Below are 26,044 nucleotides of genomic sequence, written 5' to 3' on the forward strand. Positions count from 1 at the left end.
GTTTATATAAAGTTTTAAAACACATCAAGTCATATTAGGGCTGTTCTAAACATAGTTTTAATGTACGAAAATGATACACTTCAACTTAAGGTATTTTAAAGCTCTCATGGAGAGAAAGTAGAATGTATTTAAGGGCAAATGCTGGGAAATTTAGCATTTTTTGTTTCATTTCTTAAACTGAGCTGTGGTTATACAAAGGTTCATCATTATTCTTGATTATATATCTACATCATATTCTATATTTGAAGTAGTGTGCAATGAAACTTGAATGATGGAGACTAAAGGAAATAAATAAATTCATAAGTTTATTCCCTTGTGCTCAAAAATGTATCATTTGCTCCCCTTTAAAATCAAGAATTTCTTAATTTGTCTTTCTTTATTCACATACAAGTCTCCTAGGTCTAAAGCAACATTTCTTCTGAGAGACCAAATTAAACGTAAGAGAAAAATTTCAGGCCCCAACTCTTTTCTTCTGAACTTAAAAAGAACAAAATCACAAAAATGGAAAAGGAAGAGCTGCAAGCTCGTTTGCAGAAGAATCTGCTATATTTTTTCTCTGTTTATAATACAGTAACTCTCGCATGATCCTTCCCAGGTCAAGTTCATATTTGCATGAACATTTTGGGTCATTTTCTTCTATTTTGACTTTAATTCTGTCCTTATAGTTTGGAAGTCAAACCATAAACATGTATTAACCCTCTCATCTTCTTCCTCCCCAAATCCTAGAACTACAGAAACTCAAAAAAGGCAATGAAACAAAGGAAAACTGTCCATCTACATTCTGTCCAAATACTCTGTATGCTTGATACGCAGTGGTAGTCTGAGGAACAGCATCACCAGCATCACCACCATCACCACCATCATCACCATCACTTCCACCATCCTCAGCATTACCATCATCACTACCATTACCACCATCACCATCACCATCATTATTACATTCATCACCATCACTACCATCATCCCCATCACTACCATCATCACCACCATCACCATCACTGTCACCACCATTAGCATCGCCATCATCAGCACTGTCACCATCATTAACACCATCACTACCATTACCACCATCACCATCACCATCATTATTACATTCATCACCATCACTACCATCATCACCACCATCACCATCATCATCCCTCCCACCCCTTCCTGAGAAAAACACCATCAACTTTCTAGTTTCTGAGGATGTGGTTAGTGGGTCCCTACCTTCATGAAGCTTCATGTTGGTGGACTTTCTCCTGTTGCCTTCCCTGACCTCTGTTAGGCCCCAGGCCCTGGCCACTCGTGCCAGGTAACAGCCTAATGAACCCCGAGGGGATCCAGAAGCAAACGCTCCCTGCAGCTGTGTGACCATGCACAAATCACTCACCTTCCCTAGACCTAAGTTTTTACCATGTGGAATGAACAAATGCCATCTTTTTCTAGGGTTGCTCTATACCTTCATTTACGTAGACAATGGATGCAAAGCTGGTAGCTCAAGGAGCCACTCGGCCAATGGGGTGGCGCCCTCACAGGCCGCCAGCGGTCTTTCCACCTCATTTTTCTTTCTTCCTCCCCCGAATACTTGTTGGTTATATGTTCCCTCCTTCACTCAGTGCTTCTGGCCCCTCCTCCCAGGTGGGCGACTGTGTCTGCATGTATGCACTATCTGACGTGCACCTGCCTGAGAAGCCAGCGGAACTGGAACAAGAATCATGGTGGCTTCACCTTCAAACAGTAGGTCTGCGGGGACATCCCAAGGGGGCGGGCTGCAACGTAACCTGTGAATGGTGTGCAGTGGGAAAATGGCGCTGAGCTCAAGTCAGGAGAGACGTAGCTGATTTCACAGTTTTGAATGGAGTCTTCTCATGGCAAAGGGTACCTGTGTTTTTGTTCCCTACAAAGTTCAGTTTGCATGGGGGGAAGAAAGAGATTTTAGCTCACGAGTTAGAATGCTTGTGGCCAGCCCTGGCCCGTGTGGCTAAGAGGTTGGAGTGTCAGAGCATGCACCCGAGGGTTGCAGGCTCAATTCCTAGTCAAGGGCATGCACCTGGGTTGCAAGTTCCATCCCTGACCCTGGTTGGGGTACATGCAGAAGGCAACTGATCAACGTGTCTCTCTCACATTGATGTTTCTCTCTCTCTCTCTCCCTTCCACTCCATAAAAAAAATCAATAGGAAAATAGAATGTTTGTGGCCAGACTCAGCATTTGAAAACTGCGTTCCTGGGTTTCTCTGTTGAATGAATAGTGGCTATGCGGAAAACTGTAAGATAAATAAGAATTGGGAGAAGCCGTTCTTCCTTCCTCTGCAGTAGCTGGAGAGAGTTAGGGGTCGTAGAGTATGGGGTGAATACTCTACCTCAGTAATTGTCTCCGATCTAAAAGCCATCACCCCGAAGTTCCGACGAAGAACCAAAATGGACAAGTTGGCTCCATTTGCATAAATATTTCTTACTTCCGTCAGCTCGGTCTTCTTCCCGAGGACACGGTCCCTACGTCATTTCACTACGGGAGAGGCAGCAATGGCTCCTTGAAGTGTGCTCCCGCCACAGCAGGGGACGAGGCATCGCTTTCAGCGGCCCCTCCGGAGCGCGGGTGCACTGGGGAGGCCTCGGGAACGCTCATTCTCTCTCCACAAAGCGCACAATTATTTCCCACCTTCCCACACGAGTCCTCGTTAATGGAACCCATCCCCAGGTGACATAAAATATCTTATTAAATATTGATTGTTTTTCCACTTGCTGAAAGTATGCGAATTCAAAAGGGCTGTCTTTGTTTAAGCTCTGAAATATGGAAGAAATCGCTGGGCCTGCGCTTTATCCTGAGAAAACAGTTTTAATTCCCTAATGCAAAATAGTCTCGTTTCAGCCCGATCTGTAAATGGTTCTGATATTTTCATCTGTGTGGGAAAAAACCCAAGGCTTACACGCACACTCCTTCTTTCACAGAGTCTATGTCCAAAAAATGTACAAATCAGACTAATTTTTTGCAGTAAATTGTCATCCATCTGTTCAGAGCTGATGAACTCAAACGCACAGGAGTAATGGTGACAGGTGAGTGGCACATTCTGGACATCAACCTGGAAGCTTTTAGAGACGGATGCCTTTTAGTTTTGCACATTCACAATCGTTGTGAAAGTTGCAGAGTCTACGTTCTGAAGTTCATAAGGAACTCTATAGTCTTGAATGAAATCTTTCTGAAATGTGGACATTGTTTAAAACTTCACAGATACAACATTCCATTCCAAAAGGCGGAAGGCAGGGATGGAGCAAAGGGGGCCTCCCTGTGGCTGCTAAGGGGGCCACACCCCGGCATTCCCGTCGGGGGACATTGACTTCTGCTCTGGACACAGAGGGACCTGGTGACATGAGCTCTGTGGGAAGGTCACGGGTAAGGAGCGAGTCTGCATCTTCCTCCGTCGTAACCCTCCTGAGTGATCTCCTCCTGGCCGCCAGCCTTCGTGTTCAGACCCTCATTCTACACGAACTGGGATTTGTTGTGGAACCCGCAAGGGAGACAGGGCTCCTGGTTCTCCTTCGCAAACCCCCTGCTCCTCAGTCAACGCACTCCCGGGCCCCGAACCACCGAGTGGAGGTTGTGTGTGTGAGTGTGTTTCTGGGCTGACAGCCTGGTGGAGGGGAGGGCAGAGGAAGGCAGGGGTGCTGGAAGGAGACGTCTGCTTTCGCTGGGATGTGACTGGTCCACTTCTAAATCTCAGCTATATTGTCTACACCACCGGACGCTCCAGTACTGACCAGACTGGCTTGGGGCTGGGCAGGTGGAGTGAGTGAGGAAGTGGGGAGCCCACACAGAGAAGGGCGGGGTCTGTGGGGAATTTTCATGCACGCCCTTGAACCAACAGGTTTAGAAACTTGAATGTAAAGCATAAGGTGTCTGCCCAGCTGGCGTGGCTCAGTGGTGGAGCATTGACCTATGAACCAGGAGGTCAAGGTTTGATTCTCCATCAGGGCACATGCTGGGATTTCGGGCTTGATCCCCAGTAGGGGGCGTGCAAGAGGCAGCCGATCAATGATTCTCTCTCATGGTTGATGTTTCTCTCTCCCTCTCCCTTCCTCTCTGAAATCAATAAAAACATATTAAAAAATAAATTTAAGTAAAAGCACAATGTGCCTGATGTAGGAGACATTTCAACTGGTAGACGTCACTCCTAAATGATGACAAGCATACAGCATTGCGTCCAGGAGATCAAGCAGGACATCAATGGCTGTGGGTGAGTCACTGCCTTCCAAATACAAATGTATGTCTTAATGAGCTAAACCTTACGACAGCCCAACTTCTCAGGGTGGGAAGCATAGAGGCTCCCCTGAAGGGCGGCTGCTTGAGTCACCACTGAGTCACCGCCGATTCCCGCCGAAGCCATGAGCCAGGGGGCGGCGGCTCACAGGTGCATCCTGAGGAAGGGCCTCAATCCCACCCTCCAACCCGGCCCTAACTGGCCCCACGGAGCCGCCCCTGACGCTGGCCATCCCTTGATCGACACACATCTCGGAGATGGGGCGTCAATGCACAATCATCTTCATTTACTTCACGGGCCACTATTTACTTACCACGCTAGTTACCATCACATAGGGCACCTCCTACACACAACCACCCAGGGACAAAACAACAACAAATAGCGATAGATCTTGCTGCCAGTGTAATTGGAGGCACCAAGTCCCAAATCCCATTTTCTGTTAGAACCTGAGGACAAGGTCAGGGAAGGTCACACCCCCCCCCCTTTTTTTTTTTTTTTTTGGTAATTCCTCACCCGAGGATATTTTTCCATTGATTTTTAGGGAGCGTGGAAGAGAGAGGGAAAGACAGAGAGAAACATCCCTATGAGAGAAACACATCGATGGGTTGCCTCCTGCACCAGGGCCCAGGCCGGGGAGGAGCCTGCACCCAAGGTCTGTGCCCTTGACTGGAATTGAAGCCGGGACCCTTTGGTCTGCAGGCCAGCACTCTACTCACTGAGCCAAACCAGCTAGGGCAGGAAGGTCACCCTTTGAAGTTGAAACTAACCTGAAAATAAATTGAGTGCCTTCAGGTAGTCTGAAAATAATCCCAGGATAGCATGCACCCGCAGCGGACGGTATAAAGTTATCATCCCGCAGGATATCCAAACGATCCCACAAAATCTGTCAGGAAAATGGAAGTAAAGCCATATTCTAGAGAAAAAGAGATGTCACTTGGGCTTCAACATAAAATAATGCAAAAAAAAAAAAAAAGAACAAAAAATGTACTAAAATCTTTAGGGGGCTGGGTAGGGTTTGGGAAACCAGCCGACACTAAACACTTATTAAATCAACAGGCAACACTTTATGTGGGGCTTGACGGGAAAATGAGGATTTTAATCACAGAAGCAATTTGTGGTTTTAGATGCGGCCTCGTGTTAATAAGCAAAGGCGTTTGTGTTCCAATGCAATGTTTGTTAATATGTTTACTGAAGTGATGAGAATAATTGTAGCCTTTGAAAGCAAGAATGTCTGAATTTGCATATTCCATAATTTAGCCAAAAATAACTACTTAGGCTCCCGCAGTAATTGCTGGAGATATAAATGAGTGTAATGGTGATGCTGTGTTTTAAAAATTGAGTTTTTGACCATGTTTTATGACACCGATTCCTATTAGTCCCGTGTTGATAAATTTAAACGTACATTTTAAACAATAGAGATTACGGCTCTACTGGGAGTAAAAACAAGAGTTCGGTTACCATAGTTACGGCCCTTTCCAACTGGTCAGTGACTGTCTCAGTCAGTGGTCGGCAAACTCATTAGTCAACAGAGCCAAATATCAACAGCACAACGATTGAAATTTCTTTGGAGAGCCACATTTTTTAAACTTCAACTTCTTCTAACGCCACTTCTTCCAAATAGACTTGCCCAGGCCGTGGTATTTTGTGGAAGAGCCACACTCAAGGGGCCAAAGAGCCTCATGTGGCTCGCGAGCCGCAGTTTGCCGACCGCGGGTCTTAGTTAACCCCAGGAGACAGTAGAGGGTGGAGGTTGGCTATTTCTACGATTCCTGCAACAGGTTCAGCTTTTTCTGGTAGCAGATCCCTCATTCTCCTCTTATGAGGCCACACTTCCCAAGCCCCAGGGCTGGGCCTCAGAATGTCCCCTCAGGTCCGAGGACGTCAGTGGTCAGCAGGTCACCCCTCTCGTCCCCACTCAGAAATTCCAGGAAAAGGACCCCCCAAGAGGAAGCCTTCCCTGACTGCCCCAGTCCAGGACCGAGACCTGACCCGTACATTTCTCCTGGGCTGACTGCTGACAACATCGCTGTGTTTTTATTTCACATTTTCCTGACGTGGTTGGAACCTTTCAGGACCCAAACAGGGAGATGCCCTTTTCTCCAGCCGATGCCAGTCGGGAGTCTCAGGCCGCCCTCTGCTCACCTCCGGGGAGCCACCTTTGTCCCCTCATTGAAATCCGTCCTAAAGTGAGCAAAACAGAAGAAGCACCCCAAACTTAAGAGCATCCCGGACTGCTGCCGACCTGACTGAGCCTGGCTCCTGACCTAACCCCAGACTCCCTGTTTTCTCCCTGTTAACTCCGTGCCCTTTGCCCCCAAATCTGGCTGCACTGCGTACTGGACAGCACAGCTGCCAACCTCCAGCTGAGCCGAATGTTGAGAACAGCCCACGTGGGCCACGTTCAGCATTCAGACTTGTTTTCTGTGGCCTCCACCAGGTGTGAACAGAAAAGCAGACTCCACATCAGACGTGGAGAGAGCCCAGAAAGAAAACATCTCTCGGAAAGCTTGGTGACACTGGATCCGGATCGGGGACAGCCACCGCCAGCCGCGCTGCTGAGAGGCGCGGGGACCCCGTGAGGGCTTGTGGCCAGGCGCTGGGGCAGCTCCCATTGCTGCTCAAAGTGTCCCATGAGCGCCTGGCAGGCGCCTCTGCAGGTCTGTTACCTGCCTGCTCCACGGGGCACTGCCCGTTCTACCCAACCCGGCCCAGAGACCCCCCGGCTCAGGGTCTTCAGTGAGCGAACAGGTGGGCATTTGTCACCTAATGGACGCCGGAGACCCCGGGCTATTCACAGGAGCTATGAAGGCCTCCTCAGGGCACCGCCTTCCGCGGCACTGGCGTTAGGAGGAGACCCAACACAATGAACTCTCACAGGTAGGCAGCGGGGCTCCGGCGGGGAGAGGCACAAGGAAGAATAAAACCCTCCATGAAACCCCAGACAGGGATTCTCTGGAGAATTTCTGAACTTTCAGACTTCCTAGTAAGGCCAATTAAGAGGCTGTTTTTCGTTTTTTGGTTTTTTTTACTCAATGGATAACAACAAAGAAATCTCTCTTGAGACAAGGTTGCCTCCGTTTGTAGGGCAGGCTCTGGGCTTGCAATGGACAGTCTTCGTAAGACAAAGTTTGTTCTGAACCTTCTGTTTGCGTTCCATTCACTATGGTTACACATAACGCCCCAATTTTACTCCTTGGCACCTTTGTAACTACCTACCTACCTACCTACCTAATGTAGAACATTACCTACCTAAGTATTTACTTATCTATCTATTTATCCATCTACCTACCTACCTACATACATACCTACTTATGTGTGTGTATATCTATCTACCTACGTACCTACCTGCATATGTGTGTATCTATATATCTATGTATCTACCTACCTACCTACCTATGTACATCTGTGTCTTATCTACCTATCCACTTACCTACATGTTATCTATCTATATCTATGTATCTATCTACATATCTATCTATGTATGTGTGTGTGATGTATGTATGATCTACCTATGTATCTATCTCTCTACCTACTACCTATCTACTTATCTGCTAAGATTTATCCTTATAAAAACATACTAGTGGCCCGGTGCACGAAATTCGTGCACATTAAAAGGGGATTAATTAGAGGAAATAATTTAATATTGCTATTTGCCCTTTATAATAGAAGTGTCAGAGATGAAAGAAAATTAGTAAAATGTATATGAAAACCTTCCTCCTGTCAGAGTCTGGGGCACATCACGGGACCTAGAGTAAAGTCCCTGCCCACCCACATGCTCCTCAAAATCACGTGAGACCCAGACCCAGCTGCCCCCCTCCCCTCATTGGGATAGATCCAGACCTGGCTAGTCCCACCCTTGTCAAGCCCCGCCAGGCAGGGAACGTAGCCTCAGGTCCCCTGGCCCGGCACCAGGATGGGGGGCGTGGCCTGAGGTCCCCCAGCCAAGACCGGGGTGGGGGGGCGTGCCTTGAGGTCCCCCGCCAAGCCCCACCAGGTGTGGGACATGGCCTGAGGTCCCCCGTCAAGCCCTGCCAGGCGGGGAGGGGGCGCAGCCTCAGGTCCCCCAGCCTGGCACTGGGAGGGGGGAACAGCCTCAGGTCCCCTGTCAAGCCCCATCAGCAGAGGGGTGCAGCCTCAGGTCCCCCCTGGGCGGGGGGCACGGCCTGAGTTCCCCCGACCCAGCACTGGGGGTGCACCTTGAGGACCCTGTCAAGCTCCGCCAGGCAGGGGGGCACAGCCTCAGGTCCCCTGGCTCAGTGCTGGGGTGGGGGGTGCGGCCTGAGGTCCCCTGTCAAGCCCCACCTGGTGGGGGGCATGGCCTGAGGTCCCCTGGCCTGGCGCTGGGGCCGGAGGGGCAGCCTGAGGTCCCCTAGCCCAGCACCAGGATAGGAAGTGCACCTTGAGGTCCCCTGTCAAGCCCCATGGGGGCGGGGGAGGGTGTAGCCTCATGTTTCTGCTGATTGCTTGTTAAGGCTCCTTATGGGAACTTGGCCTCAGCTGTGGGTGCAGCCATCTTTGTGATGGAGTGATGGTTAATTAGCATATTCCCTCTTTATTAGATAGGATTCTCTCTTGCTTCATGGAGAAAATCCCCCATATCTTCTATGTGTCCTCAATTATCGCATATCTATAGTGCTTCTCTGTAGTTTTTAAAGGAGAGTAAAAACCTAAGAACAAGCTAGAATGTTTTCTCTGGAACATTTAAAGAATCATGTAGAACATTACCTGGTGGACTTTAAAGTCAAAAGCCTGGGGGCAGGGGGCAGGGGGCAGGGAGCCTGGGGGAGAATCAGGCCGTAAGTGAAGGTGCCGTGAGAGTCCAGTTACAATCACAGCCCATGGGGTTTTATACACCCATGACTCCAGCAGCAAAACCTATGCAGGTTACACGTAACGGGCTGCCGTCGCCCGTGGCCGGAAAGCCTAATGCTCACAAAAAAAGGAGGTTCCCTGTGCTGTTTTAAGGTCTTCATTTCTAGTGACTATACACCTCCGGTTTAAGTGAAAATCTACTGGTTAGATGTCTTAACGTCGGAAAATCTTACAGCTACAATGCAAGTGTTGGCGCTGTCGGCTAGCCAAGGGTTTGAACAATACCTGCTCATTCCCTAACACCTGCTCGTTCAATTCCTTCGCTATAAGACGTAATGCTGATAACCCAACCTAAGTCCCACCGCTTCCAGTCTCGGCTACGGATTGTGTTTGCATTTCAACACACGCCATCCCAGGCCCTGTAACACAACATCAGAAGCGCTTTGCAAACAGGAGAACCTTTTCATAGGCATGCATACATGCCACTGACACAGCGAACCGTGTGCACGCCGTAAGCATCCATAGACACAAGCAGCGGACCTTTATTAGTTACATTCAAAATATCTGGCAGTTAACTGGTTAAAAACTTGCTCTCTGTTTTTTTCAGTAAATACCCAATGTCCAAAGAAATAAGGACAATGACAGGCTACATTGTCTGGGTTTCTAAAGGCAATACGTCCTGCTGTTTCCAAGCCTAATTAATCTACCCATTTTGAAATGCCCGAAGGACTAAATCTTGTATCTTGACAATCCTTCAGTTGACACATTTGTCGTCCCATGATTCAGAAGGCAAATGCCAGGGCGTGAAATTTGACTGACTACAGGGAAACAGCCCGCCCACGAGCCCGCGCTCGCCGGAGTCTCTGTGTGTTCACAGTCATGCCTAGCGGCCTCTTCCTCCCGGGGAGAAACACGCGGAGGCGTTTTCAACAGGTTAGAATGTCCTAGAAAAACGCTGGGAAGATTATTCCAGGATCACGCCTGGCTCAGCTGGTTCGTTCCTATTTCCCCGAGAGTGGAGAATACGTCCAGAAGTCTGAAGAACGAATCCAGCTTGCGAAATGCTAGATTCTTGTCTCTTTCATCAGGTCTGACACCTTTCCTATGTCTATAGGGAGGGGGAGAGGCAGAGAGAAAATGTCACCACCTCTGCCAAGGCTGACCAGGACCCTGGTGCTGTGTTGCTGAAAGTACACAGTAGGTGCTCAGTACACCGGCTGGTGGATATCAGTGACCTTGCAAAGCTTCCAGATGCAAAAAAATGCAAAGGCCCTAGCCGGTTTGGTTCAGGGGATAGAGCGTCGGCCTGAGGACCAAAGGGTCCCGGGTTTGATTCCGGTCAAGGGCATGTACCTTGGTTGCAGGCTCCTCCCCAGCCCGGGGCCCTGGTCAGGGCTCATGCAGGAGGCAACCAACCAATTGATGTGTTTCTCTCACATCAGTATTTCTCTCTGTCTTTCCCTCTCTCTTCCACTCTCTCTAAAAAAATCAACGGGGAAAAGAAATCCTCAGGTGAGGATTAAAAAACAAACAAGAAACTGCAAAGGTCACCCAGCCGGCTTAACTTAGTGGTTGAGCATCAACCTATAAGCCGGGAGGTCAAGGTTCAATTCCTGGCCAGGGCACATGCCCGGGGTCGCAGGCTCGATTCCCAGTGTGGGGCATGCAGGAGGCAGCCAATCAATGATTCTCTCTTATCATTGATGTTTCTATCCCTCTCTCCCTTTCCCTTCCTCTCTGAAACCAATAAAAATATATTAAAAAAAATACAAAGGTGGGCCTTCCGACCTCATGCTGACCCAGTTGCCATTGACCATTGGCATCAACTATGTACATGACTTAACTGAGCGGAAGCTCGGGGAGTGACACGAACACTCTAAACAGTGAGACGTTATGGATACGGGCCGCCGTCGGCTCGCTCTGCGGGATTCAGCAAAGCTGTGCCAAGCCAACTAATTCTGTAAACAGAGTTTTGGAGACAAATGCTCTCAGGACTGAGAGAAGGTTCCCTCGGAACCCCGGCACTGTCTTGTGGCCCCTCCCACGGAAGCAGCACATGCTGTTCACACACAATTCATCTCTGCGTGAAAGCGGGCCCCCTTAGCACCCCTAGGAGTCAAAATGCTAATCTGGGAATGTTTCATACAGTACATACCCATCCCAACCAAGGACCCACCATCGCCCCAAAATGTGCGCATGTATTTTTATCTTAAGGCGACCGAAGACGAGAGGATTAGTCTTTCTCTCCGTATACCTTTCTGTGGTATTGGAGGTATTTCAGTGAACAGGTGTTATCTCTAGAATCGGAAAAATATAGACTTTTACGTGAAAAAAAAATCTAATTAATTAAATGCGTTTTTCTCTTCAAGGATAAGCAAACTGATCTTAGTAAGAATGTATTTTATTCTGTATGTATTGGACCTTCAAACACACCCCAGGAAAATGGTAAAGGAGAAGGTCAGACACTGAAGGTTCTTTCTCTAAAACTAGGATTTCCAATTCCTTTTCTTATTTTTTCATATTGAATGTATTTGGGTGACATTGGTCAACATGAACACACAGGTTTCAGGTGTGGGTTTCTATGTTATAAGATCTGTATTTTTGCACCGTGTGCCCAACACCCAGAGTCAATCGTCTCCTGTCACCTCATGTTAGGGCCCCCTTCTTCCCCGACCCCCTTCCCTCTGGCAACCACCACTCTGCTGTTTGTGTCCACAAGTTTCAGCCTTAGAGCCCACATGAGTGAAGTCGTATGGTTCTTAGCTTTTCGGACTGACTTATTTCACTTCGCATGATGTCCTCAAGGTCCGCCCACGGTGTTGCAAATGGTCGTATTTCCCCCTTTCTTGTGGCTGTGCAGCGTTCCAGTGTGAACAGGGACCACATCCTTAGACACTGGATTCCATCCCAGGATGCTGTTGGATGCCTCAGCCCCAGCACGCACTGCAAATTGCACGCTGGGTCCGGAGGAAGCCACTGGCCTTGTGGGGGATTCTGCAGCGTTTCTCTTCACGCCAGAAACAACCCCCACCCCCCCGCCCCAGATGGGAATGAGGCTCTGTGTGCGGGGCCCAGTGCTCATACCTCAGGTCTGCTGAACCCAGGTGTAACCACAGATGCACGCATTTCTTCCCGCCATAAACACACGGCCTCCAAAAATTCAGTCCCCACATTATTTTTTGTTTGTTTGTTTATCCTCACACAAGGATATTTTTCCCATTGAATTTTTTAGAGAGAATGGAGGGAAGGGAGGAGTGCAGGAGAGAGGGAGGGGGGAGGGGGAGAGGGAGAGAGAGAGAGAGAGAGAGAGAGAGAGAGAGAGAGAGAGAGAGAGAGAGAGAGAGAGAAACATCTATGTGACAGAGACACATCAATTGATTGCCTCTTGCATGCATCCCGACTGAGGCCAGGGATGGAGCCTGCAACCATGGTCTGTGTCCTGGACTGGGAATCACACCCAAGACCCTTCGGTCCGCAGACCAATGCTCTAAGCCAGCCGTGGGCAAACTACGGCCCGCAGGCCGCATCCGGCCCGTTCGGCTGTTCTTTCCGGCCCACGGAGCCGAAAGAGCGGAGGGTTCTCTTGCTCTCCCCTCTGCTCCTTTACTTTGAATTGATATTAGTTCACACAAACACTCCATCCATGCTTTTGTTCCGGCCCTCCGGTCCAATTTAAGAACCCATTGTGGCCCTCGAGTCAAAAAGTTTGCCCACCCGCCAAAACCGGTTTGGCTCAGTGGATAGAGCGTCAGCCTGCGGACTGAAAGGTCCCAGGTTCGATTCCAGTCAAGGGCATGTACCTTGGTTGCGGGCACATCCCCAGTAGGAGGTGTGCAAGAGGCAGCTGATCGATGTTTCTCTCTCATCGATGTTTCTGACTATCTATCACTCTTCCTTCCTCTCTGTAAAAAATAAAAATAAAAAAATATATAAATAAATAAATAAAGTTTGCCCACCCCTGCTCTAAGCACTGAGCCACGCGCCCTACCTGTAATGAGGGGAAGGGTTGCCTCTCGCCTCGCAGTTGAACGTGACTCTCTGGTCCGCAGCACCGACGGGGGCCATGCTGTCGCGGGGCTCGCTGACGAACACGGGGCCATGTAAGAGCAGCTCCCCTGTGGGCGGAGACAGCGAGGGCGGCCGGGGTGAGTGGAGGTGCTGAACACTGCGTTCCAGCCACTCTCCTCTGCCCCGAGAAGCCCCGGGCTGACCACGGAGGCGCCAGGGGGTGGTGGACAAGCTATCACCCACCACCCGGTCTCAGAGCCGAAGGTGGAAGCCAGCGCCACGCCGCCTGCCACGGGCTGGCCGGTACCCACCGCACAACACGGGCTCCCTGCACAACAGGGTCTGGGGTCTGGAGGTTGCTCTATAAAGACCTTTACCAACATCTTTTTAAAATGGGGGGAAAAAACACATGGATACCCTATATCAGTGGTCGGCAAACTGCGGCTTGCAAGCCGCCGTGGTGTGCCGCTCCGTTGACTAATGAGTTTGCCGACCACTGGGATAGGGGCTTAATCACGAGGAACAACAACAGCCTGTCATTATTAGAATCGAGGGTCTAGGTCAGTGGTCGGCAAACTCATTAGTCAACAGAGCCGCAGTTTGCCGACCACTGCCCTATATCAATATAATGTATCACATTACTCCAAGTGGCCCTTACCAACCCTTGCAGCTTTTTTAGCAACATATCCCGAGAATCAAGTTGGCCTTTCAACTTTCTAATAAAGTCAATATTTTAGTAAAATGGATACTGTGTTTTCATAAATTCATTCATAAACCTATACAAGATTTCTCAAAAAATGCTGAGAACAATTTGCACATGGTATAAAATTACCACTCAACCCCTTAAAGCTTTGAGGGACTGACCTTTCTCTGCAGTGATCCCTCCCCTTCCTGAGTGTATCTTCCCATTTCCCATTAACTGGGGAGTTTCAAGGCTGTTCTCTAAAAACTGAGCCGTGAATACTCTCATCACCGTGGGTCCTTCACTTTCATCTTCCTCCTCCTCCAACGGAACTCAAATGGGAGACTTTGTAAATGAAGAATGTCATCCAAGAAGAACAATGTTTTGATATCTACATTGCATTTTCTCCAAATATCACTTAAATAGGCAGAAATCTGGAAATAATTACTCCTTTTCCCCTATGGGTTAAATCAGTGGTCGGCAAACTCATTAGTCAACAGAGCCAAATATCAACAGGACAACGATTGAAATTTCTTTGGAGAGCCAACTTTTTTAAACTTAAACTTCTTCTGACGCCACTTCTTCAAAATAGACTCGCCCAGGCCGTGGTATTCTGTGGAAGAGCCACACTCAAGGGGCCAAAGAGCCGCATGTGGCTCGCGAGCCGCAGTTTGCCGACCACTGTGCTAGATGAATAGTTGTTTTAGGAACAAAACTGAGATGTCACGGGAAAACACCTGTTTTTTTAAAAAACCCTTTAACTTAAAAGTTGGAGGTTTTTGTTTCATTTAAATATTTGAAAGATGTTTAAAGTTTGATATAAGGGCTCAAAAGTCTACTTCCGGTAACGTGTGTTTTACCGGATGACACGTTTGGCCTCGTTACACAGCGATGCCCTTGTCTAGGCAGGAAACCAGGCAACGTTGGGTCAGCTCCCTTCTCACCAGGAAATGGTGTTTATGGACAAAATTGGTCTTCTCAGGAGATGGGTGCTGAAATTTGCAGGGGAGAGAGAGGCGATGACTTTCGTAACTTACTTTCAAAGGGCTTAGCTGACCAATCAGTCAATCAACAGAAGAAAATACATCCACATATGTTCACAAATAGAACAAATACAGTGACACGGCCCAGCAGTTCCATCTAAATGGTGCATGTGTGGGTGTCCATTGTACTATTCTTTCAACTTCATAGGCGCTGGGGAATTTTCACAATAAGAAGAAGAATGAAAATTTTGAAAAACCTAAGCGTTACACATATATTAATTTTTAAAATCTTCTCTTACTTATCCATTCCTTCAGAAAACAAAACAAAACGAACAAAAGAAATACATCAAATGATCTATAAGAGCTGCTTTTGTATGGTAGATGTCTGGAAAATTATTCCTTTTCCTTTCTGTTTTGTTCTGAACTTCAAATTTTCCAAGTTAACAAATAAAAAGCCTACGTTTATTTTTGCTCCCTGAAATAATCTATCTGCTAAAAGGAAAACTGTTGTTTTCAAGATGGGATGTAAAAATACCGGCTTTCTTTAAAATTTATATTCGCCCATTACACTAGAGATTATAACTTTTAGCTCCTTTGGGAAAAATATATTCATGAACTAACATCCGCAAATTCTGATTAACTGTTGCATTCGTCTGCTACAGGAGACTCATGACATAAGAAGGCATAAAACACTGGGCCAAAATTAGGGGCTGAAATGAGAATCTGACCGTCAGAAGAGAGTATTTGAATTTTCCTTCTGAAAAAAAAAAAAAAACACAACAAAAACAAAACAAAACAAACAAAAATAACTGTTCTTCCTTGCTACTGGAGGAGTATTACTCCACAGTTTAAAAATTATTGACTATATGACTCAAGTATATTTCTAACCTCAACTTGGAAAATACAGCTTAGTTTTACCTCCTAGGCAGCCAATGAATGACAGCAGGACCATCTGTTTCCATGACAACAGCATCTTTAATTGCCCACAGGGAGGAACTCTGGTCCAGTCTCTGATGAACAGGGTGCTTTATCTTCAGGTAAATCCTTAATCTGTAAAATATATGTACAAAGAAGTTAGGCTTGAAAAAAAACGAGGTGCCTTAAAAAATGCATTGTCTTCTTCTCCTAAAACTCTATGCCACTCAAAATCCTCAAAGGAAATGCATATTTTTGGATGCCAAAGAGAATATGTATGAAATGTAGAGATATTTAAAAAAAACCAACTCTATGTAACTGAGAGGCAGATGGAAATGGCTTCATAAAATCAGACGTGTTCAACCCTGAAATATTAAATATTAATATGGTAAATATTAAAACATCGGCGAGATAATAATTACAGCAGTTATAACCCTGGCATTCCTACTTTCCTCATTTTGTCTGATGATGACATGCTGGGAAGACTACGAGGGTCTCGTGTGCAGACACCTCAAAGCACCGGGTATCTTGGTCCCCGGGTCCATGACGAGGCATGTCCATTATAAATGGCAGGACGGAGGCTCACCCCCAGGGCAGCGCTTTCAGAGACAAGTGCAGGGAGCGTGCTGCCGAGCACAGACCCGGAACGTTCGCGGTGCAAACTACCGGGCCTGGGAGTCTTGCAAGGAAACGGTTTTCTTGTCTATCCTCTTTCATTGCCATCAACTGGAATGGGCTGGTAGACAGGAAATAACTATGTGCACACCCTGCGTCATGTTCAGCGGCTACAAGCTCTCGTTCACCTGCGCAGTGAGAGGCCAAACCGGGTGGCCGCGCACCTAAGAGCTGGGAACCTGTTCCGACTGTTGACTGCGGCCCATGCGGGTGGGAGGACGCACCGCTGGGCCTGGGCCGAATTCGCTGTCGCTGAGCCAGGGGGAGGAATCCCAGCTTCAATGTGGGATCTGACAAGTGAGCCATGTCGTCGATCTGAACCGTGTCTCAACCATTAAAAAAGTGAAAATATCACAACGCCCAAGTCACGTTCTTACACTGATAGACTAAGCCCGCTGTTCCCATGGCGATGCTGCGACCTAAGGTATGTGGGAGGCGGCGCTGGGGCTGGGATGGTGGAGAGGAAGCCAGATTGGGCAGCGCTGACTCCGCCCCTGGGAACCTGGAACCACCAACATACAGTTGACAACCACTGTCCCAGGAATTAGATCTGTGGCCATTCCTCACCACCCACCACTGCAAAGGGCACACTCCACACTCCCCATCCACCACTGCAAAGAGCACACTCCACACTCCCCATCCACCACTGCAAAGGGCACACTCCACACTCCCCATCCACCACTGCAAAGGGCACACCCCACACTCCCCATCCACCACTGCAAAGGGCACACTCCACACTCACCATCCACCACTGCAAAGGGCACACTCCCCATCCACCACTGCAAAGGGCACACTCCACACTCCCCATCCACCACTGCAAAGGGCACACTCCACACTCCACACTCCCCATCCACCACTGCAAAGGGCACACTCCACACTCACCATCCACCACTGCAAAGGGCACACTCCCCATCCACCACTGCAAAGGGCACACTCCACACTCCCCATCCACCACTGCAAAGGGCACACTCCACACTCCACACTCCCCATCCACCACTGCAAAGGGCACACTCCACACTCACCATCCACCACTGCAAAGGGCACACTCCACACTGCCCATCCACCACTGCAAAGGGCACACTCCACACTCCACACTCACCATCCACCATTGCAAAGGGCACACTCTACACTCCCCATCCACCACTGCAAAGGGCACACTCCACACTGCCCATCCACCACTGCAAAGGGCACACTCCACACTCCACACTCCCCATCCACCACTGCAAAGGGCACACTCCACACTGCCCATCCACCACTGCAAAGGGCACACTCCACACTCCACACTCACCATCCACCACTGCAAAGGGCACACTCCACACTGCCCATCCACCACTGCAAAGGGCACACTCCACACTCCACACTCCCCATCCACCACTGCAAAGGGCACACTCCACACTCCCCATCCACCACTGCAAAGGGCACACTCTACACTCCCCATCCACCACTGGGCACACACACACATACACGCACACACACGCATGCACACAACTGCAAACGCTGCAAAATGAATTCACGTCAGGCCGTTTCCCTGGCAGGTGAAGGACATTAACAGTCGGGGGTGAGAGGGGAAGGGAGCAGCCGATATGGGTGAGACAAGCCACCAAAATGGGTGTGACGCCAGCTTAACCCGGAGTCACCGAAGGCTGTCCCGGAGCTGCCGGCATAATCCTCGTCACGGGGCCAGGCTGGGGGCTCACACACCACCTCCCACTAGTCCCCGTGTGGAGGCCATTCCCGGGGTGTCACTGCCCAGCACGTCCAGCCACTCGCTGGGTAGCGACGTGGCTCCACAGCCCAGCAGTGGCCTCAGGTGCGGAAGGGGCAGGGAGCGAGAGGTTAGGCCCCTCTGCCACGTGACGCACCCGAGACAGCTTTGGGAGCCACGTGCAGTGGGGTCTGTCCCAGAGACCGACGCCAAGATGACCGAGTGCTCTCAGTACCTAGGGGGGTGGGGCGCCCTCTCCACCTCACTCACTCATCCCTGGGTTCTCAGGCCTCCGCCCTGGCTGGCGCCTCCTCTGCGGCCCGGAAGCTTTCAGACCCGCCCGCCTTCCTCTAGTTCTGCTCCGTCAGCGACGCCGTCCATGTCCACAATTACTTTCAATTACAAACCCGAATGCTGCCCCAAATCATTCTGGATTAAGCTGATAACTGACAATTCATCACCACCACACCCTCCTTCCGATCATGTCTTGAGGAAACTGTGGTCCAGAAATCATGAGCTCACACACACACACACATGCACAACGGACACAGCTGCACAGGCATGCATGTGCACATGGGCAGACACACGCACACACATGCATGCACATGCACATGCACACAATAGAAAAGCAATATTTATTTAGCCATGAACTTAAATTATTTCAGAAAAAAATGTAAGACGTTATTAAAAGGATGATTCCTTAACACTCTGATCTTCCCAACAATGCACCCAAGGTTCCACGTGTCAGTTACATTTTAGACGTGTAAATGTATTCGAAGACGTTCTCAAGTCTTTTTGAAAATTCATGTGGTCCATACATACATATTGAGCAGCTATGAGGTGTCAGATTGTAATTCTGGAGGCGGAGGGGAGGGGTGTCAGGTCACGGACCAGCCCTGCCCCAGTGGAGTCTGTGAACAAGTGGGAGGGGCTTGCGATCCAGTCAGCGCAGAGTCGCTGTGAACTGGCCACTGGGAGGTGCAGTGACAGGGACAGGTTTCCACGGAGCCTCGGGAGCAGGGGGCCGGCCTCCCCGGGAAGGTCAGGGGCTCCTCTGAGGGGGTGAGTAGATGGCGGGAAGGCGGAGATCATAACCGACGTGTGCTGTGTGTGCTGAGGGGAGAGGGAGGAGCGCCCTTTCGGGTGTGGACACAGACCAGGTGTCGCCCTGAACTCTATTCAGACTGGCCACCCCCCCCCACCCGCCCTCCTGGGCTGCTCAGACCCCACCCCTGCCCCTCGACCCACCACCTCAGGGCGGATGCCTGGTTAGCAGGAGTTCCAGAATCCTGCTCTCTGATTGGTCCGTGCCCATGACCTACGTATAGGTCAATATTTCAGCAAAGCCCTGGTTACTTAGGTGCTGACGGCTTGTGGCAAGGGCAGAAGGAGAGGTTGCCGATGGCGAAGGTGTGTGTGTAGGAAATGAGGCTGCAGGGTACAATGGGGGGGGCGTGGAGGCTCAGATGTCGGGCTAAGGATGCTGGTCTCAGAGCGAAGCCCAGGAAAAGTCATTGCCGTCTGGAACCAGGAGTTGACACGATCAGATTCGCAAGGGGCGGGCATTCACATCAGACACGTGATAATCTGTACCAGGCGTAAAATGATAAAAAAAAAAAAAAACACATTTTCCAAACATACCCACCTTATCTTTCCCTTCGGATTCATAGACGCACAGGCTAGAAAACATTAGGCAAACTGTCTGATGCAAGAGAGGACATAGGGATATTCTAATATTCTCATTAAGGCACGCACACAGGCATACACTGTATAAAGTTGGAAGATAAAAAAAAAAACTCGTTCAGGAATGTTATATTTAAAAGGTATGTTGCTCCTTTCATCAACGCCACGCAGGGCGCTGACGTGATAAACAATGAAGGCAACGAATGCAATCAGGGTCCGGTGGGTCTCTGTGTTGCCAAGAACTGTCGCAGAGAGAGGGGACACGCCCCCCTCCTGAAGCCACCGAGCCAACATAATGACAAAGGAAGCCGCAAGAGCAAGACACACCCCAATCAAATGCCATCTGCGCTTCCCGTGTTCACGGGATCGTCTCCAATCAAAGGAAAAATAGCTGATAGCCTTTAGGATTTTCTCTGCTGAGACACATCTGCATCCGGGGGCAGCAGCTTACTGTATCCACAACGCGTTCCTCACTGCGGTCTTTAAATAGCTCCCCAAGTTAGCACGTATTGACCATCGCCCTCTCTATTCTTAATGCTGGTCAGCTGAGGGCCAAGAAATGCCAGACCTTGGACCCAGAGCCAAAAAAAGGCTCCAGAACAGTTCCTGTGTCTTGCTCTTAGAGACCATTTGCGGCTTTTGTCACATGCATTATGAGATGCCGCGAAGATAATAGATCATGAAATATTGATACGCATTTGTAATATTAAACGTCTGCGGGCACCGCTGCCTGCAGCCCTGGCCAACACTCGGGCCACTTCCTTTCCTGGGAAATTCAGTTTAGCCGTTTTCGTTGAGCGTGGCTTCGTTTCTCCCAGACGGACAGGCACCTAATGCGATTCTCCTTTTCAGAGGCCAACGGGACGGAGATTCGTTCGGAAGGATGGCTGCACGCATGTCTCGGAGCCACAGAGAGTCACCTCCAACTCCCATCCCGGAGAAACAAATGCCATTCTTGAGTTTTCATTGCTCCCACGTCCACACCACCGGGGCTCACTGGTTTGCAAGCATCTCTCTCAGATCCATGTTTCTCTCTCTCTCTCTCCCTCTCCCCCTTCCTCACTAAATATCAATAAAAAGCATATCCCGGGTGAGGATTAAAACAGTAACTTGTACTCTTAAAAAAAAAAAAATAGTACAGAAACCATGGAGGCGGAATAAATTGTGGTTAAACATGGTGTATATGTATATGTGTGTACACATATGTGGCATAGATACATATGTGCACACACACCGTTGTATTACTTGTTCCTTCAACCTCCTTTGCCCTCAGCCCTCGGTTTCGCATCTGTGGAGTTGGGCGGTGAGTGTGCGCCTAAGTGCTTTAATGTGAGGAGAAGGACTGGGGTTGTCTGCTGAGCCGGCTCCCTGGAACGGAGACAGGATAGTGCCCGTGACTGTTATGCAGACATTAAATATGATGGGCACCTGACGGGTGATTAATAAGACCTCAGCGAAGGAGGCACTTAAAGGTAGGTCTCCAATTCACTTCACAGAGACATCAGCTGCGCCATTGTTCTGCTTAACTGTGTGTTTTCTAAAGTTGCGTTTTATCACAACGAATGGAGTGATTCTGACACCTTTGGGAACGCTAATCCCGGAGATGAGCAGTAATAAGCTTGGAACTCACACCTATTAGGGGCTGCTTCTAGGTGTATAACACATCCACGCTATCAACAAAGGCGTGAATCTAAATGGAGGCAAACCGTGAATTTATCCCCACAGTATGGATTTCAGCGGAGGAGACAGACCCTCTTCTCCCCCCCCGCCCCCCCTCCCCCTCCACACACACAGGGGCACAGCTCTGGCTGTTTTCCTGCAAACAAGCGATGGTTCAGAAGAAACCCCTAGCGCACAGGGATGGGGGCTCAAGCTGCCAGCCTGCAAGGAATCATGGGGACCAGGGCACAGATACAATACCACAGGGAGGGGAGGAGGGCGGTCCCCTCGGAGCACTGTGAACCCGGGGCCTCCAGGCGCTCCGAGTTTTCAGAAGACCCCGGACACGCCGAGTTTTATAGGAGCTGTCCCCGTTTCCCAACGTTAGCAAGCAACCCATGTAAACCACAACTTCAGAACACGTGTGCGGACCAAAACAAACAGGCCTGCCATCTGGACGCCATCCGCCCGGAAGCGTCTGACCGAATGCATTTTCCTGCTTAAAGAAGCCTGAACGGTGTACCTGACCCCCCTGTGGCCCTGGAGGAACATGCAACAGAGTGTATCAGCAACACAGCAACATGGTGTCTAATCAGGGATACAATGCAAACCCCTTCCTTGCGGGGAGTGTGACGGGGACAGGAGGGGAAACCTGTGATGCAGAAAGCACTGCATTCTGCTCCACGGCATGATTCTCATCCACCCTCTGGGAGCTCACACCTAAGAGCCACATGTTGCAGCCCACGTCCAACGGGTCCCGAAGACTCTGCCCAGATGGGGATTCGCTGGGCGCTGTCCACAGGCTGCCTCGGGTCACAGGAACCCAACGGCCGCCCTGAGGGCCATACGAGGAAGATTTTCTAAGCCTGCCCACAGGAAAGGCGAGGAAAGCATTTGCAAGTACCAGCAGGAAAAGTTTAGAGTTCAAGGTAGACGGTGAGGGGCAAGGAAGAGTCCTCACATCTCAGTTCACACACGTGTCTGGACTGCCTGGTCTCCCCACAGTCGGGCGGACTCAGGAGACAGACGGCATTTACCCAAAAGCCACCTGCAGATCTGATCCGGCGGGGCGTGGGGGGAGGCAGGCCCAGCTCTGAACAGACTCTGAGATGCTGGTGTGTCCAGGGCACAGATCCTGCTTCCCTGCTTCCCTGGACCCTCTGGATAAAGTACCGCTACATGCAATCCTAACACACTCACACACTCACACACACACACACACACACACACACACACACACACACACGTTTCCTTGGGTAGAACCAAGACATGATCTGGCCACCAGCCTCTGCATTTCAGAAAACAAAAACAGCCCGGCCGGCGTGGCTCAGTGGTTGAGCATCGACCCATGAACCAGGAAGTCATGGTTCCATTCCCGGTCAAGGCACATGCCCGGGTTGTGGGTTCGATCCCCAGTAGGGGGCGTGCAGGAGGCAGCTGATCAATGATTCTCATCACTGAGGTTTCTCTCTCTCTCCCTCTCCCTTCCTCTCTGACATCAATAAAAATATATTTTTTTAAAAGAAAAGAAAAACAAAGACAAGGAATAGTCTCCACAAACACACATCCAGTTTTCCAAACGCACTCCGAATATGAGGACATTCAAGAACCGGCAGACAGTATACGTTTGTGAGAACTGCCGGGTGGGGGAACCGGGAGGGTCCCAGGCCACCCAGAGCAAAGGGAAGCGGCCTCTGGGGTTCAGACAGTGTTGCTCACTTGTCTTTTTGTTTTTCATGTTGGCAACTCATTTTTTTTTAATCCTCACCCTGGGATATTTTTTTCCCATTGATTTGTAGAGAGTGTGGAAGGGAGGGGGAGACGGAGAGAAACAACGATGTGAGAGAGACACATCAACTGGCTGCCTCCCTCAGGTGACCCAACCGAGGCCAGGGATTGAGCCTGCAACCCAGGTCCGTGCCCTTGACTGGGGACCAAAGCCAGACTGGCCGGTGTGCAGGCCGATGCTCTGACCACTGCGTACCCCTGCTAGGGCAGCATCTGTTGTTGTTTTTTTTGAAACACCGGGCTGGTCTAACAAAACTAGACCAGATGTGGCCTGCAGACGGGACTCTGCAGTCTCTAAACCTACAGGGAGGGGAGAGGAACAAAAAACCAGCCACAGGAGCCAAGACCCTCTTTGGAGAGTTGTTCAAATAAGGCCGCACCTGCTGTGCTCACCTCCCGCCCAGCCATTTCAGCAGGCACCCCGCCGGCTGCCCACAGCCCGTCCCCGAGCGGGGCCCACGTGGACACGCCACACAATATGTGTTGAATTCATGAACATCTGATTTAGGGCTGGAGTTGCCACAGTTGGCCCCGCATCAGACCATCTGGGGAGCTAAATAAAAACGCCGATCCCCTGTCTCACTGCCTCCCCATTTCCAGGCAATAGGCCCAGAAACTGCCGTCAGTTTAAAACTTCCCGAAGGAACTCTGCTGCGGGCCTGGCGCTCTCAGGAACCAGCTCCGCTTCCAAATATCGCCCCACTGCCAGCGAGCGCCTGCAGGCCGCTCCACCTTGGCTGTGGGGCCGTGCCCTCCTTCCAGCTGTGGGGCCGTGCCCTCCTCCCCAGCTGTGGGGCCGTGTCCTCCTCCCCAGCTGTGGGGCCGTGTCCTCCTCCCCAGATGTGGGGCCGTGTCCTCCTCCCCAGATGTGGGGCCGTGTCCTCCTCTCCGGCTGTGGGGCCGTGCCCTCCTCCCCGGCTGTGGGGCCGTGCCCTCCTCCCCGGCTGTGGGGCCGTGCCCTCCTCTCCGGCTGTGGGGCCGTGCCCTCCTCCCCGGCTGTGGGGCTGTGTCTCCCTCCCCAGCCGTGGGGCTGTGTCCTCCTCTCCGTGGGGTGCACTGGCAAGCTCTGAGGTTCCTCCTGGCCAGGAGGTGGAGGCGGATGGAGTTCAAGTTGCCTGTCCCCTAAGTAGTCGCTGCCAAAAGCAGGAGGTGCTTCCGAACCCCACGGAGAAGACTCCGCAAAGGTCTCGGCTGGAAGGAGGCTCGCTGGGCGCTGAGGAGAAGCTTCCGGCCCTGGGCCTGGGCTCTGGGAGCCACGGACAGACGGGGGAGCCCGTCACCTGGAGTTTCCAGGGAGACCGAGGCACAGCAGCTGGGGCGGCACCGGCAGGGAGGGCAATGACCGAGCCCCAGCCTCTGACCGAGCCCCCTCCTCTGACCGAGCCCCGTCCTCTGACCGAGCCCCAGCCTCTGACCGAGCCCCGTCCTCTGACCGAGCCCCGTCCTCTGACCGAGCCCCGTCCTCTGACCGAGCCCCCTCCTCTGACCGAGCCCCGTCCTCTGACCGAGCCCCGTCCTCTGACCGAGCCCCGTCCTCTGACCGAGCCCCGTCCTCTGACCGAGCCCCCTCCTCTGACCGAGCCCCCTCCTCTGACCGAGCCCCGTCCTCTGACCGAGCCCCCTCCTCTGACCGAGCCCCGTCCTCTGACCGAGCCCCCTCCTCTGACCGAGCCCCGTCCTCTGACCGAGCCCCGTCCTCTGACCGAGCCCCCTCCTCTGACCGAGCCCCGTCCTCTGACCGAGCCCCCTCCTCTGACCGAGCCCCAGCCTCTGACCGAGCCCCAGCCTCTGACCGAGCCCCGTCCTCTGACCGAGCCCCGTCCTCTGACCGAGCCCCGTCCTCTGACCGAGCCCCAGCCTCTGACCGAGCCCCAGCCTCTGACCGAGCCCCCTCCTCTGACCGAGCCCCGTCCTCTGACCGAGCCCCCTCCTCTCACCGAGCCCCCTCCTCTGACCGAGCCCCCTCCTCTGACCGAGCCCCCTCCTCTGACCGAGCCCCCTCCTCTCACCGAGCCCCCTCCTCTGACCGAGCCCCGTCCTCTGACCGAGCCCCCTCCTCTGACCGAGCCCCAGCCTCTGACCGAGCCCCGTCCTCTGACCGAGCCCCCTCCTCTCACCGAGCCCCAGCCTCTGACCGAGCCCCGTCCTCTGACCGAGCCCCGTCCTCTGACCGAGCCCCCTCCTCTGACCGAGCCCCCTCCTCTGACCGAGCCCCGTCCTCTGACCGAGCCCCGTCCTCTGACCGAGCCCCAGCCTCTGACCGAGCCCCGTCCTCTGACCGAGCCCCGTCCTCTGACCGAGCCCCCTCCTCTGACCGAGCCCCAGCCTCTGACCGAGCCCCGTCCTCTGACCGAGCCCCCTCCTCTGACCGAGCCCCCTCCTCTGACCGAGCCCCCTCCTCTGACCGAGCCCCCTCCTCTGACCGAGCCCCCTCCTCTGACCGAGCCCCCTCCTCTCACCGAGCCCCGTCCTCTCACCGAGCCCCGTCCTCTGACCGAGCCCCCTCCTCTCACCGAGCCCCCTCCTCTGACCGAGCCCCCTCCTCTGACCGAGCCCCCTCCTCTCACCGAGCCCCCTCCTCTGACCGAGCCCCCTCCTCTGACCGAGCCCCGTCCTCTGACCGAGCCCCCTCCTCTGACCGAGCCCCCTCCTCTGACCGAGCCCCGTCCTCTGACCGAGCCCCGTCCTCTGACCGAGCCCCCTCCTCTGACCGAGCCCCAGCCTCTGACCGAGCCCCGTCCTCTGACCGAGCCCCCTCCTCTGACCACTGCTCGTGCTGCCATCTCTCAGTTCTGGCTCCACAGGGACTTGGGAGCCACAGCAGGAAGGCTGGGGAGGCAGCAGGGTCTGCGATTAAAACAGCCTGAACGGAGTCACAGAAACACAGGAAGTGGGT

General features: G+C 51.5%; 1 protein-coding gene across 4 annotated transcripts in view; it reads right to left on the bottom strand.

Annotated features, from left to right (window-relative positions):
- The window catches only part of CNTN3 (contactin 3), a 141,419-nt gene that overhangs the window by 84,513 nt on the left and 30,862 nt on the right, over nt 1-26,044 (bottom strand). For all 4 annotated transcript variants that reach the window (XM_080671956.1, XM_080671957.1, XM_080671955.1 and 1 more), the window contains exons 2-3: nt 15,642-15,773; nt 13,039-13,165 (exon numbers count right to left, since the gene is read on the bottom strand). In XM_080671956.1, coding sequence (XP_080528082.1) covers nt 13,039-13,165; nt 15,642-15,696 — 182 coding nt within the window. In that variant the 5' untranslated portion in view covers nt 15,697-15,773. The remainder of the gene's footprint in view (nt 1-13,038; nt 13,166-15,641; nt 15,774-26,044) is intronic.

The sequence above is a fragment of the Plecotus auritus genome (genome assembly GCF_963455305.1).
Source record: "Plecotus auritus genome assembly, chromosome: 6".
In the NCBI taxonomy this organism is placed as follows: domain Eukaryota; kingdom Metazoa; phylum Chordata; class Mammalia; order Chiroptera; family Vespertilionidae; genus Plecotus; species Plecotus auritus.